The 15,243-nt window shown below is 39.7% G+C and overlaps 2 protein-coding genes across 5 annotated transcripts; both read right to left on the reverse strand.

Moving 5' to 3' along the window:
* Window positions 1–5,428: 5,428 nt before the first annotated feature.
* LOC136355736 (uncharacterized) lies at window positions 5,429–8,155 on the reverse strand. Of its 2 annotated transcripts, none has more exons than XR_010740058.1 (4): window positions 6,989–8,155; window positions 6,176–6,233; window positions 5,867–6,060; window positions 5,429–5,777 (listed from the first exon to the last, which is right to left on the reverse strand). XR_010740058.1 is itself a non-coding variant. In XM_066308625.1 (4 exons), the coding sequence occupies exons 1-4, from the start codon at window positions 8,076–8,078 to the stop codon at window positions 5,695–5,697; spliced, it is 1,266 nt and encodes a 421-aa protein (XP_066164722.1). In that variant the 5' UTR covers window positions 8,079–8,155; the 3' UTR covers window positions 5,429–5,694. The 2 variants fall into 2 exon arrangements, 1 of the variants encoding a protein (XP_066164722.1); XM_066308625.1 differs by having other exon boundaries at window positions 6,026–6,060.
* Window positions 8,156–10,987: 2,832 nt separating this feature from the next.
* On the reverse strand, window positions 10,988–14,956 carry LOC4332748 (serine/threonine-protein kinase AtPK2/AtPK19). Of its 3 annotated transcripts, XM_066308674.1 has the most exons (8): window positions 14,877–14,956; window positions 14,074–14,124; window positions 12,558–13,542; window positions 12,373–12,455; window positions 12,174–12,294; window positions 11,903–12,076; window positions 11,686–11,793; window positions 10,988–11,563 (listed from the first exon to the last, which is right to left on the reverse strand). In XM_066308674.1, the coding sequence occupies exons 3-8, from the start codon at window positions 13,212–13,214 to the stop codon at window positions 11,264–11,266; spliced, it is 1,443 nt and encodes a 480-aa protein (XP_066164771.1). In that variant the 5' UTR covers window positions 13,215–13,542; window positions 14,074–14,124; window positions 14,877–14,956; the 3' UTR covers window positions 10,988–11,263. The 3 variants fall into 3 exon arrangements, with proteins under 3 accessions (XP_066164771.1, XP_025879450.2, XP_066164772.1); XM_026023665.2 differs by lacking the exon at window positions 14,074–14,124; XM_066308675.1 differs by lacking the exons at window positions 14,074–14,124; window positions 14,877–14,956 and adding an exon at window positions 14,656–14,799.
* Window positions 14,957–15,243: the final 287 nt, after the last annotated feature.

The raw sequence follows: 15,243 nt of genomic DNA on the forward strand, positions 1-15,243 counted from the left end.
AAGCCAAGCCAAAGTGGCTGTCGCTATCGCGGTGCGCGCGAAAAAGCAGAAGCTGTGGCGGTGACAGTAGTCCCCATGGGTCCCACGTGTCAGCGAATGAGGAAGAACATGAAGGTCTCGAGACAAAATTCAAAACACAAAATTCACAAAAAAAAAATCATAAGCACTTATAAGTAAAGACTTTTATTAGGTTGCATGCCTAGAAAAAACTGATACATTTACGTAATAAAAATGATTAAACGTTATGTGAAAAAGTTGAAAACGTCATATATAAAAAATGGAGGTAGTATATTGTGATTTCTATGCGACGTGGTCTTTATTACCAGTTGAGTTAGTGGAGTATAAACATTATACTCCTAGATCTTATTATTAAAATAAAAACTAGCTGGGTGGCCCGCCAAATTGCGCGGCTAGCACCTAAACAAAATCATATATTTTTCTAAATGATTTACTTAAAATTTATTACATAACTTTTTCATTGTCTTACGACTTTGAAAGACCAAATCTTATCATCCCCGTGTTTCTAATTATATAGTTTTTAAGAGTTACACCAGTTGATACATCTTACTTCTGTCATCTCCTTGTTTATTTGCTTGCTCGATCTACTACTATTTCTATTCATTCACCTTGGAACCTTTTAAAATTAGATCTTATAGTTTTTAGAGTTTATTGTCTTGTTGGGTTTCTTTTTATAATTTCTAGAAGTCCCGTCAAACGCTGCCATTATACTCCTATACGGCCCATCCATTGTCTTTTCTTTTTATTGTCATTGGGATTTTAAAAATCGAACATAATTATCATTCGGGTTCATTTTTTACTTTCCATAAGTCCCGCCAAACCGTCAGCGGCTTTGCCATTGTACTCCTCTTTGACTCGCCCGCTGCCTCTCTTCTTTATTGTCATGAGATTTTAAAATCGAACATGATTATTATTGGGGGTTTTTTTTACATTTTAGAATTTCCGAACCTTTAAAAATTGGACCATGTAGTTTTTGGAGTTTATTGTTTTGTTGGGTTTCATTCTTTATAATTTTTAGAAGTCCCGCCAAACTATCTTTTGGAATTCATTTTTTATTTTCTAGAAGTCCTGCCAACCGTTGGCGGCTCTACAACTATACTCATATACACCCCACCCGCTGCTTCTCCCTTTTATTGTCATTGAGATTTTAAAAATCGAATATAATTATCAATGGGGTTTATATTTTTACTTTCTAGAAGTCCCGACAACCGCCTTACCTGTTTGCCTGTCGTCACTCCTTTTAATCGTCATTAGGATTGTATTTTGTGTTTTATAGATAGTTTTTATATGTAGTATCAACCGCCACCACTCTACTCCTTTACATGCATGTTACTTAATTTATCTCGTCATGTGTTTTAGATGGTCTTTTCTAAATGATTTACTTAAAATTTATTACATAACTTTCTCATTGTCTTACGACTTTGAAAGACCAAATCTTATCATCCCCGTGTTTCTAATTATATAGTTTTTAAGAGTTACATAATTATATAGTTTTTAAGAGTTACACCAGTTGATACCTCTTACTTCTGTCATCTCCTTGTTTATTTGCTTGCTCGATCTACTACTATTTCTATTCATTCACCTTGGAACCTTTAAAAATTAGATCTTATAGTTTTTAGAGTTTATTGTCTTGTTGGGTTTCTTTTTATAATTTCTAGAAGTCCCATCAAACGCTGCCATTATACTCCTATACGACCCATCCATTGTCTTTTCTTTTTATTGTCATTGGGATTTTAAAAATCGAACATAATTATCATTCGGGTTCATTTTTTACTTTCCATAAGTCCCGCCAAACCGTCAGTGGCTTTGCCATTGTACTCCTCTTTGACTCGCCCGCTGCCTCTCTTCTTTATTGTCATGAGATTTTAAAATCGAACATGATTATTATTGGGGTTTTTTTTTACATTTTAGAATTTCCGAACCTTTAAAAATTGGACCATGTAGTTTTTGGAGTTTATTGTTTTGTTGGGTTTCATTCTTTATAATTTTTAGAAGTCCCGTCAAACGAGGCCACTATACTCCTCTACGGCTCATCCGCCGCCTACTCTTTATTGTCATTGGGATTCTAAAAATCGAACATAACTATCTTTTGGAATTCATTTTTTATTTTCTAGAAGTCCTGCCAACCGTTGGCGGCTCTACAACTATACTCATATACACCCCACCCGCTGCTTCTCCCTTTTATTGTCATTGAGATTTTAAAAATCGAATATAATTATCAATGGGGTTTATATTTTTACTTTCTAGAAGTCCCGACAACCGCCTTACCTGTTTGCCTGTCGTCACTCCTTTTAATCGTCATTAGGATTGTATTTTGTGTTTTATAGATAGTTTTTATATGTAGTATCAACCGCCACCACTCTACTCCTTTACATGCATGTTACTTAATTTATCTCGTCATGTGTTTTAGATGGTCTTTTCTTTAAATAGTCTTTATTTTCTATCACCAATTTTAGTTATTTATAAATTGTATTCCTAATTGAATCTTTTTTTTCTTTTTCTAGTTTCATAATTTATTTTTTTTCAAATTTTAATTAATACCGTATAGTGTTCTTTTAATATTTTTATTTTTCAATTTCAGTTGTTTCAAAATTGTATTCCTACTTAACTCTCTTTTATTTTTTTTCTAATTTTGGATATTATTTTATTTTTTTATTCTGAAATTTATTTAATCTCGTATCGGGCTCTTATATGATTCTTCTTTAAATATTACTTATTTTTAATTCTGAATTTCAGTTAATTTTAAATTGTATTCCTACTTGAACTCTTCTTTTTCTTTTTGCTAATTTCAGATTTTATTTTTATTTTTTTATTCCGAATATTAACTAATCTCGTATTGGATTTTTATATGGACTCTTCTCTCAATATTCCTTATTTTCAATTCCGAATTTCAGTTATTTTTAAATTATATTCCTACTTGGACTCTCCTTTTATTTTCTAATTTCGAATTTTATTTTATTTTTATTCCAAATTTTGATTAATCTCGTATTGGGTTTTTATATGGACTCTTCTTTTAATATTGCTTATTTTTAATTCCGAATTTCAGCTATTTTTGAATTGTTAGCCTCCACAGCGAACGTGATATCTCCTTTCAAAGCTGTTTTAATAATATAACTAGCTGGGTGGCCCGCGCAATTGCGCGGCTAGCATCAATACAAAATTATATTTTTTAAATATAATATTTTACTTAAAATTTATTAAATAGTTACCTCGTTGTCTTAAGACTTTGAAAGACCAAACCTTATCATCCTCGTGTTTCTAATTTTATAATTTTTAAAAGTCACATCAATTGATATCCCTTACTTCTGTCATATCTTTCTTTATTTCCTTGGAACCTTTAAAAATTGGATCCATAGTTTTTAGAGTTCAATGTCCCATTGGGGTTCGTTTTTATAATTTCTAGAAATCCCGTCAAATGTTGCCCGTCACTACCTATTCTATTTATTTCATTGGTATTTTCAAAATCAAACATAATAATCATTTGGGTTCATTTTTTACTTTCTAGAAGTTCCGCAAAACGTCAGCGGCTTTGTCACTGTACTCCTTTACGGCTCATCCATTGTCTCCCTTCTTTATTGTCATTGAGATTTTAAAAATCAAATATAATTATCATTGGAGTTTTTTTTTTTACTTTTAGAAGCCCGAACCTTATAGTTTTTAGAATTTGTTGTCTCATTGGATTTCATTTTTTATAATTTTTAGAAATCATGTCAAACGCTGCCACTATACTCCTCTATGACCTATCCGCCGCCTACTCTTTATTGTTATTTAGATTCTAAAAGTCGAACATAACTATCGTTGGAATTCATTTTATACTTTCTAAAAGTACCACCAACCATTAGCGGCTATGCTATTTTACTCCTGTACGACCCGCCCGCTGCCTCTCCTTTTTACTATCATTGAGATTTTAAAAATTAAATATGATTATCAATTGGGTTTATTTTTTTTACTTTCTAGAAGTCTTGCCAACCTCCTTGACCGGTTATTTCATGACATGTTCGTTCTCCTTCCCTTTAATTTAATTGTTATTAGAATTCTATTTGGTGTTTTATTAATAGTTTTAGATGCCTCGTCAACCGCCACCACTTTACACCTTTATATGACTATTAATTAATTAATCTCATCATGTGTTTATGGTCTATTCGTTCAATAGTCTTTATTTTTTATCACCAATTTTAGTTATTTATAAGTTGTATCCCTAGTTGAAATCTTATTTCTCTTGTTCTAATTTAAGATTTTTTTTATTTTCTATTTCAAATTTTAACTAATATCATAATGTGTTCTTTTAATATTTTTATTTTTATTTTCAATTTCAGTTGTTTAAAAATCGTATTCCTACTTGAACTCTCTTTTCAATTTATCCAATTTCATATGTTATTTTATTTTTCATTCTGAATTTTAATTAATCTCGTTTTGGGTTATTATATGTACTCTTATTTTAGTATTACTTATATTTAATTCCGAATTTCAGTTAATTTTACATTATATTCCTACTTGAACTCTTCTTTTTTTTATTTCGATTTTTTATTCCGCATTTTAATTAATCTCGTATTAGGTTTTTATATGGGCTCTTCTTTCAATATTACTTAATTTTAATTTGGAATTTTAGTTATTTTTAAATTGTATTTCTACTCGAGCTCTTCTCTTCTTCTTTTGCTAATTTCGGATTTTATTTTATTTTTTAATCCGAATATTAATTAACCTCGTATTGGGTTCTTAGATGGACTCTTCTTTAAATAGTGATTATTTTTAATTCTTAATTTCAGTTATTATTAAATTGTATTTCAAGTTGGACTCTCCTTTTCTTTTTTTCGATTAATGTGGGTATTTCTAGTCCCCACGGTAAACGTGGTGCCTCTAGAAAGAATGTGTTTAGCCCAAGTCCGGTTGGGACCTGAGAGTCTGAACATGATTATTGTTTAGTTATACAGTAATTTCCAAACTTTGAGTAGTATTTGTCTATTTAATTTGCTGTTTGTTATACTTATAAATTAATTTTAACAGTTAAAATATATGTTTATCTAATGGTGTAGTTTTTTTTTTCATTAACACGGTAATTTTAGGCCTCCGAAATAAAAGATAGCACTTTTTTAGCCATCTTCATAATATATTTTTTCAATTAACATGGTAATTCTTTGGCCTCTAGAACAAAAGTATGGACTTGAAATTAGTTTTTCAATTAACATGGTAATTCTTTGGCCTCTAGAACAAAAGTATGGACTTTTTTCAAGCTATCTTATTTTGATACATCCTAACCGTTACATCAGTTACAAATATTCAGCCATAGTACTGTCCAAGCATTGAAGACTGTCACGTACACATGCATGCATGGTATGGTTGTAGAACTAATTAACATGTTTCTATTTAACATTGAAGACTGTCTATTGAAAGTCTTATTTGGGACAACTCAAGATCGGAATGGTTAAAATCCTCATAAATGCATCCAACAGTCAAGATTCACGTTTGTACTCAAGCTGTACATGAAGCGTCTCCCTTATAAATAGGCCTAAGAAAAGGCACAGAACAAGAACTCACAAGTAAGCTCATGCTGTATCAGATCGTTTTCATAAATCCTGGTTAATGAGGCTGGCAAATCATGCACAAAATAATATACTCTACCCTTCCTTCATACTTAATGAGGCTGGCTGATTCTGCTTTCTTCAGAGATTCTGCACCTTACATAGCTTGCTTCTGCAGCTGCTGCTCCTGCTTTTGCTGCTGCCTGGTTACAGAATCCCAAACTCTCTTCAAACTTTTAGCTGAAAATACAACAGATAATATCAGCTCTTCAGTACAAAAACTCTGGACCGAAGGGAAAAAAACATGGCACCACAGTTAACATACTCACACCATAAGGACGTATTCAATCAAATTTTACAGAGTACGTTTGACAAAACACTATGTCTGGCGTTATTTGAAATTTGCTCACTTTTCTACAACCTGGACAAAAGAAACACCCCATCCAATAATTGCAATTGAAGAATTGCATAGATTATATAGTACATACCAGTTCTACGAGTGACAGGAATTATACCAGAGAAGCTGAATCAAAAGAAAGATTGTATTAGGCCATTGAAAGAAAATCTACTTCTTGGAAGTTAAAGTTAAGGATATGCAAGAAAATCTAATTGGAAGTTAAAGTGAAGTATAGGGTCACCTGCTCTTAGAAGCAATTGCCTTGTCTTGCCTCAAGCATGCCAATACAAAGTCAGAACCTAAAAAAAGAAATTACAGTGGTTATATGTAAGCTGAGGAGAGCAACAGAATGACACTTCAACTAAGATTTATAAGCACTATAAACTGGCTAAATATTCTGCAGAGAAACAATACACCTAAAAATATCAATAATTCCCCATGAAAACCAAGTGGTCCGTGTGCCTCATAAGCACAACTGTAAAAGATGTAACATCTATACATTCCCAGTGTCACAAGGTGGTTACACCCATTCCATTCAAGGGCAAAACATCCCATCACTCGGTTTGGCAGTTCCCTGTATCATTTAATTTGTAAGAGGCAACGGAACATTTCTAGAGAATATGGAAGAACTATTCCGGACCTACGTCACTCTTGCAATCACTAAAGTTATACTAGCAGTATTCCATCAAATGGAGCAGTACAAACTATACAGGAATATGTACAGGAATAAGGTATATAGCAGCGAGCATTGGTTCAGAATTAAACAAGTATAAACACACAATTATCACACTATCTAGCTCATATCGGTGTTCCGGAAGTTGTGGATCTTCAAGCTAAAATTATAAAGAAACCAGGATAGGATTTATGGTCTTGTTTTAGTTCAAGGGTACTGGATATTTTATACAGGGTCTGAGTGGTCTGAGTAGAGTTTTGATATAAGCGGTGGATCAGATTGATTTATCCATGCTAATGACAATTGGCAGGAACATCGAAATATGAGCTATCATCTGAACACATCAAGATAAAGAGAAGGGCAGAGACAAAAGATACATACGACTGCTTGAAGGATCATACTGCCATGCGTGGACCAAGTGGGAGGAGCGCTTCATCCAAAGTTCACACGGTGGGTCGAGCATCTCAAAACTATTGAATGACACCAGCTTCCTCAACCGTAGGTCGGCTGCGAAGATGCAAGATTTGAGGAAGAAATATACCCTGTTAGGATCTGTGGGGTGGGGGAGCGCAAGGGCAGGAATGGTCAACGGCAGCATGGTGTCCACATAGCTCTGGTCAATCCAGAGCTCGGCCAAGGGCGCGCTGAGCTGGGGGTTCCACTCCCACTCCCCGGGCGAGCAGGTCGATTCGTCGAGCAACCATGTGCTGACCACCGGCACAACAGGATTGCCGTGTATCTGCACGTACATCAGCCTTCCTCCGCTCACCTTCACGCAGCGGTGGGCACCGCGGTTAACCTGGTCATCAACAGGAAGCTCGTCGGGAACTTGTGGGAGCGGGACGTGGATCAGGTTCGGCTCCTCGGCGAAGGGATCGCACGCGAGGAGGCCGTAGGAGAGGTCCACCCACCAGAGCATCCCGCCGTGGGAGACGACGCCCTCCGGGTACCAGTCCAGCGGGAGTGGGGGCGAGCAGGTAAGCTCCCTCTCGCGCCACTTGCAGCACTCCCCCACCTTGTAGCTGAGCAGAGTGGCACCACCGGTGCTTGTGCCCTTGCATCCCGGCTGGAGCTCAGCGACCATACAGCCGTCGTCCTTGATGATGAGACCGACGTTGGCGGCGCCGTAGAAGGTCATGGGGCGCATTGGTTTGCAGTCGCGGAGGGAGACTACCTCACCGGTGTGCGCATCACAGATGTGGTAGGAGACCATGGCGGAGGCGGAGGTGACAGGATGCGTGCCGAGGAGGAGAAGGCCAGAGCGGTCGGCGGCGACGACATAGGGGTAGAGTCCGAGGCAGGCCGGGAGGGAGATGTGGCGCGGCACGGTCAGGACGGAGGCTCGCGGGACCTCCTTGCGGGCGACGGAGATGTCGGTGCCCGGCGGGAAGATGCGCTTCGCCTCCTTGTACCCCACCACGTTAGGGATTGCGGCCAGAATGGCCCAAGGCTCCTGCGCCGCCGGCGCCATGGCTGGATTTTTTCGGAGGAATTCGATCGGTTAGGGTTAGCGGCGAGGCCGCGACCGGGCAATCACGAAAGGGGAACAAAAGGCAATGGGTGGCCGGTGGCAATGCTATATGGTTTTTTTTTTTTACTGTCTACTCCTCAGTTTACAGAAAACCCCTCCTAGTATCTTATAAATTTCAGACCATTGATTAATTTGAGATTTGTGCAAAGTCCACAAAACCCTAATCAGTTTTCCTTTTTCCTCCCTGCCACCGCACTAGTCGCTAGCAATATTCTAAATCTCTGGCTAAGGCTCTTAGCGGTTGTGCTCTCCAATAGCTAAGAGCAGCTATAACCGGCTATAGCTACAGCTAAAACATTTAGCTTTTTTCTAAAATATGAGAAAACAATAAAAATTTAATAGAATTTGAGCTAAAAATTGACATATCACTTATTTCATTGCACGTTAAGTTCATCACCAATTCAAAGCTTATCACCAATTCATACTTCATACATGGAGTTCATAGTTCCTAACTCATACTTTCATAGTTCATATTAAATCATACAGATACATGGCACTTGAGTTCATACTTATAAATTTAACGGTTCATAGTTCATAGTAAACATGCCACTTGAGTTCTTGACATAAATAATAAATAGTTCATCATAAGAAGTCAAGAACATGACCATTAATTAACAAAATAAGAACAACAAGTTTGTAGATTAGAATATTGCATTCCACTAATCAGATTCAGAGACACCATGAGACTTATCAGAATCGAAGGATCCCACTGAAACGTCTCCAGCGCCATTGCCATCACCATCTTCTGAGTCAGATGATGAAGGTCCAAGCTGCATTGTAACATCATTCATCAAAGAGTGCACGCTCTTGATTTTCTTCTTTCTAAGGCGCACAAGCCTCTTCCTTTTTCCTTGACCTTATGATGATTCTCCCTGTGATGCTCCATCTTGTGGATCATCTTCAGCAAGCTCATTAGAAAAAGGTACAATACCATTAATGAACTCATTCTCATCATTAGACACAGCATCATTGACTTCCTTCTCTAAAGGATCCCTATCTTTGTTGTCTCTCTTGTTTATTAATTTGGAGTTCAATTTGACAAAGACAATATCTCTCATCCTATCATAAAGTAGCTTGTTGCGCCTCTTTGTATGGACCTATGAATACAAATCATAGATAGATAATTTAAATTACTAGACCAACAATGTCAATGTTTTGGAGCAACAAGTAGCGGGTTATCTTGTGACATTGTTGATGCAAGTTTATTTATTGCATGGTTAGTTACTGGTTTTTAAGTAGTACAAATTAAATTGGCTTAATCCCAATGAAGTATACAGAATGGAATGGATCATCACAACTCCACCTGCATTGGCGTATCCACCGTTGGGGCTTCTTGGGGCTCGAGCCCCAGCTCCACGGTTGTGCATTTCGCGGTCAGGTTCAGGAATAAAAGCGTTGTTGTCTACTGCCTCATTACATCTTTGTTGTCAGGGCCTCTACGACGTATTCCAGCTAGACTGGACATTAATCCATCTGTTGTAGTATGTAAAAGCCTCTTTATTGGTAAATTAGATTTGGAAACCTTTCAGTGTATTGGCACATCAATCCTATCAAATTCAATTTGTTTGCCAGATTTTAGTGGATATAACTGCACATTAAAGCGGAGAAGCAAGGTTAAGAAACGCTTCTTGGGGCTTGAGCCCCAGCTCCATGGTTGTGCATTTCACGGTCAGGTTCAGAAATAAAAACGTTGTTGTTTAGTGCCTCATTACATCTTTGTTGTCAGGGCCTCTACGACGTATTCCAGCTAGACTGGACATTAATCCATCTGTTGTAGTATGTAAACGTGAGCCTCTTTATTGGTAAATTAGGTTTGGAAACCTTTCAGTGTATTGGCACATCATTCATATCAAATTCAATTTGTTTGCCTGATTTTAGTGGATATAACTGCACATTAAAGCGGAGAAGCAAGGTTAACAAGTACTTTTCCAAATAATAAACGATGAGCTAGAGTTACTTTATTTTATATGATACCCTCTTTCTATTTATTTGTTAATTTTACGATTTGATTAGCAAAATACGTCATGGATGTATATTTGGCTGTCTTAATTTTATGTAAGTTTTATACATAGCACCCCTCTATTTTTGTTCTAGATTCGACACTGTCCACCTGGTAGAGTTGTAGTCAACTCTAGTTGATCTGGACCCGGATCAGCTCGGCCTCGTCCGCGTACTCCTCGCCGGTGTTGTCGCTGTACAGCGTGACACTCTCCTTGGGGCCCCGGCCGCGCGAATGTCCATGGCCGTGGCGCACGGTGGCCGTGATGAGGCGCTTGAGCTCCGCGACGGAGACGAAAGGCTCCGGCACGGGCACGGAGAAGGTATCCACCTCGCTCCTGTACCTGTAGAACACCGCCATAGCCTCTCCCTCAAGTTGAACGGAGGAACACCGCCATAGCCTCTCCCTCAAGTTGAACGGAGGAGGGGTGTTGCTGCTGCTGCTGCTGCGATCGCCGGAGGTTGTAAGAAGGAACGAAGAGGGTGATGGAGGGTAGAGGCGGATTGCGTGGCCGTTGCTGAGCGTGATGGAGACTGGGCCCGCGGAGGCAAGGATGAATCGGAGTCGAAGTTGGCGTGACATACTGACATGAAACGCTCAGACTCCGACTCGGCCTATGCCGCCAAGGGCCATATGCTGCTGTCCATGTGAGCTTATTACTTGGGGCGGTCCATTTCTTATTACTAGTGATACTATACTTTTTAGATGTCGTGGAAATTTAGCAACTCTCTGTTCGAATTTACATTTCAACATGCATAAACGGTATGCTTTAAATTTGCATCTCAACAGGATTTGTGTTGCAACATGCAGCAGGATTTGGATTTGGAAACATGTACGTGAACGGCCGAGAAAACCTAAATGTGCCAGGGGCCCAGGGCCCAGGGGGCAGGGGTTGATCATAGAAGCCAGGGCAACTGTTCCATCTGGCAATAGACAAATTTGTCTGGTTTCAACAAGTACCACGTTCATCTTTTACTAGTATCTTCAACGAAGAAAAGATACTGGGGTTTTCCCAGACAAACCGAACAACATAAATAGGTAGTTTTACATAATAATCATCGAAACAGTAAATTTTGTCAGCTTCATACCCAGTGGCAAGATGTATTTCGGTCTCAACTGGAGGTCTTCAGCCTAGAGGACTCGGCCTCTGAAGGAAGGGCGCTGGCCTCACATAGCTGAATCCCACGAAGTTGCTATCTGCAGCGACAGGGCTGGCCACTGGAGAGTCGAGCACGGGCATGCTGGTCCAGCACTCGTCAAAGTTGGCGATGCAGGTTTTGCCAGCAACATTTGGGCGGAAGCTTGGCTGAATCTGTCGGGAGTCTAGCTTCTTCCAGTTTACTGACTTGAACCACTTGTGATTCTTTATTTCATTGCTCCCGCCTGGTCCACAGCCCAGCCTCCTGCCAGCTTCTTTGTGCAGTAACTGAAACATAAGATGGACTAAAAATTCAATCCCAAGATCAAACAGGTTGACTCTAGAAACTAGCACAAGGCTGCAAAAAAATATGGGTGCGGTGAATCATAGCAACTTGGCAAACAACTTACGCCTTTTAGCAGAGAATGAACTTCGCTAGATAAATATGCCGGAAGCTTAATTTTCTCCTTAACAATCTTCTGCTGAACTTTGTCCCTGTTTCCGCCAACAAACGGAGGCTGCAGAATATAATAAGAGTGAGCATGGGAACAAAAGGATATATAGAAGCAAACCATCTGTAATGCAAACACATCTTCTATGCAGAAACATCGTGCTTAAATAACTAACCTTTCCTGTAAGCATTTCAAACAAAAGGATTCCCACACTCCACCAGTCAGCAGCCTTATCATGACCACGGCCCTGAACAATTTCTGGAGCCATGTACTCAACAGTACCACACATTGAGTTTGATCTAGTGTTTTCATCAAATTCCTTTGCCAGGCCAAAATCAGTCAGCATGGCCTAAATAAGACAATGAAAAATTCCGTAAATTCCCAAATACCAATCAGTAGATAAAGTCAGAGAAGGTGAAGAAAAATATGTATTAAAGGATCCTTACATGTCCATCAGCATCCAACAAGATGTTCTCAGGCTTCAGATCTCTGTGCATAATTCCATTGGCATGGAGATGGGCTACAGCAGACACGATTTCAGCAGTGTAGATGCGTGCAAGCTCCTCCCTGACAGACAAAAGGTTGCTTAATTAAATGTTCATGCAAAGCGATAGGAATAAACATAAAATAATGTAATGAAATTACCTAAACAAACCCTGTTGGTAGAGCTGGAAGAAAAGATGGCCCCCATTTATGAAGTCCAACACAAGGTAAAGTCGGTATTTTGTCTGCCAAGTAAATACTGGGTTTAAAATTTGGGACAAGACTGAAAAATATAACATGCATGATAGCTTGACAACAAAGAACACACAGAGATGATAAATGCATACCTGAAAGGAGTACCTCAGCTGTACAACAAAAGGATGATCAACTTTAGTCAGTATATCTCTCTCTGCTTTCATGTACTCAGCATGGTTCTTCTCCAAAATCTTGTCCTTCCTCATAACTTTCATTGCGTATATTTCTGAAGTACCTTTCTTTCTCACTTGAAAGACCTTGCCAAATGCCCCTTGGCCAACAAGCTTCAAGACTTCAAAGTCGTCAAGTCCAACAACACCATTCTCATTTTTTGTATCATCAAGCTCTTCATCACTCAGAGCTTCTTGGTTGCTTTTCTTTTCTTTAGTACACTCCAGAAGGTCCAATGCGCTATCAGATTCATGCAGTGTAAGCTTACTAAGTGGCAAAGATTGGCTAACAAGTGAACTTGGACCAACAAGAGAATGAGATCTCTTGACAATAACCAAAGGGTCATTGTAAATCCCCTCACTGGACTCAGTCAAAGGTGCAGGACTGTCTGGAGTGAGGATGCTCAGATCTGTGGGAGTCTGGACTGCCGTAGGACCAAAAACATCAGAAAAATCGAACTCAACGTTCTCAGAAGGCACAACATCTGGAGGGCCCATTGGCAGAAGTATCTTCCCTCTAAAGAGCTTGGGACCTTGTGCATGGGTTGTTGTAACAGAGCTTATTTCAGAGGAAACCATCTTCAGGAACCTGAGATTCAGCAGTGTAGACTACTGATGCCAAGGATGTTTTGCACCACAAATTCCAGCTATGCCAGTTCCCAGACTAACTAAACAAAAGACTTATGGGGCACCTCTCTATGGAAGGCGCCCTCCACAGATTCCCAACACAACAGAAGATGCAGGGCTGCGAACAATGGCCTTGAACAAGTGGAAGTTTACAAACACAACTGGGAATCCCAGGAATCCTGGGAGAAGGCAGGGTGGGAAGATGCCGTTGTTTCCCGATGAACAGGAAACTCTGGATGCCAATGTGCTTCCTGAATTCATGAGACCAACTTGTCTATGGCTGCAGGTAGAACAAAAAATATAGTTAGTTTCACAAAATGCAGCTTTGTGCAGAAGAATGTTAAAAGGGAAAATTAATAAAGAATAACATCAGGCTACGTATGTATATTGCCTTATGGCTATGTGTGTTATGATTATTGTTTTCAGCACAAATTGCCATCAACCATAATTGTAAGTGGAAGAAAGTTCCAAGCTATAATGTTTTATTGGAAGCAAAATGGTTCTCATTTCTAGGTATTATTTGCTGCAATGTCATGAATCATGATGATAAGCAAGTAATCATAAGTAGAAACAACATGATTTGTTAAAGAGAAGGTGATCATCAAGCCAGCAAATTTGCACCAAAATCACTAATTTCCACAAAAAGTACACCAAAATAAACACCAACAACACAACATCTAATATGAATTTCAGAGCATAAAGCTAACAATAGAATCAAGTTCTATACAGGGAAAAATAAATTGCAAAAGCAGTTTCTTCTTAACAGTATACAGTTTGCACAATACGATAACTATGCCAAAAACTGTGGTACCGGTGAAACATAAGATGCTATTTCCCTATCTGCTGCTGACACATCAGGGTGCTACATTGATCAAAGGAGAAAATTGTAAGTGATTCTGTAACTGTAGTCAGTTGACTGTCAAATTTAGGGAATGACGGTATTCCAAATTTACCCAAAACTCCCAACTATTTACAACGACACAAAGAAAATTAACATATAGGAACCATCTTAAGTCAGATCTGGAAAGCGACCACCCCACCTCTCTTGCCGAATCAAAAAAGACGCCCACTTATCCACCTAGACCAATGTCACAAGCATCACTTAATTGGGAGTTTTGGGTAAATTTAGTTCCTATATGGTTTGCGAACTAACGATTTTTTTTTTGCGAGTAAGAACTCGAGAATTGACCGCATATGCATGTCACGCAGCACATATTCATCAGACCTACGAACCCAAAATTTCTCTACCCGAACCAAAATCATCCATCGGACACTGAAATTGAAATTCCACCACTGGAAAAATCCCCAAATCGACTCCCAGGGCGTCACAGATCCAAAGAACATAAGTCCCCACAGATCTAATCATTTAGATGAGCAGCGCGCGCGAACATACACGAAATCACAACCCCGAAAACGCAGAATGCTCCGTACTCCGGAGGCCAATTTCAGATCGGAGACAGCGTAATTGAACTGAAAACAAAAAAAAAAAGAGAGTAGAAAACAGGGGGGAAAGAAAGAGGCGTCACGTCTCGGGAAACGCAAACGCAAATCCACGGGGAGGAGAGGAGGAAGCTAGGGTTGGGGGCGGGTGGGGAGGGCCTCGCGGCGACGAACCTTCGCTGGTGGGGGGGGCGTCGTTGCGGGGAGCGGCGGTTGAAGCGGCGGCGAGTGCTCGGGCTCGGCTCGGCGAACTCGTGCGGCCGCGCGGCGAGGGGCCCTCTTATAGCAGCGGCGCGTGGGATGCGGGGCTCCGGGAGCGGGGAGGGGACACGTGTCGGGACCGCATTGGCGGGCTCCGTAACGGAGGTGGGGGTGGGGTCTCGGGGGCGTTGCGGAGTTGGCGCACCAACGTGGATGGAAAATGCTCTGCGAATATGCCGACGCCCAGTTGGATCGAGGTGGGGCCCACTGTCATGGACGGAGGTGGGTGTGGGTGGTTGTTCCGTTTTTCCCGCGCAGAAATTCTCTTTTTTTTCCCCCA

This window comes from Oryza sativa, chromosome 3 (genome assembly GCF_034140825.1).
Source record: "Oryza sativa Japonica Group chromosome 3, ASM3414082v1".
Lineage (NCBI taxonomy): Eukaryota > Viridiplantae > Streptophyta > Magnoliopsida > Poales > Poaceae > Oryza > Oryza sativa.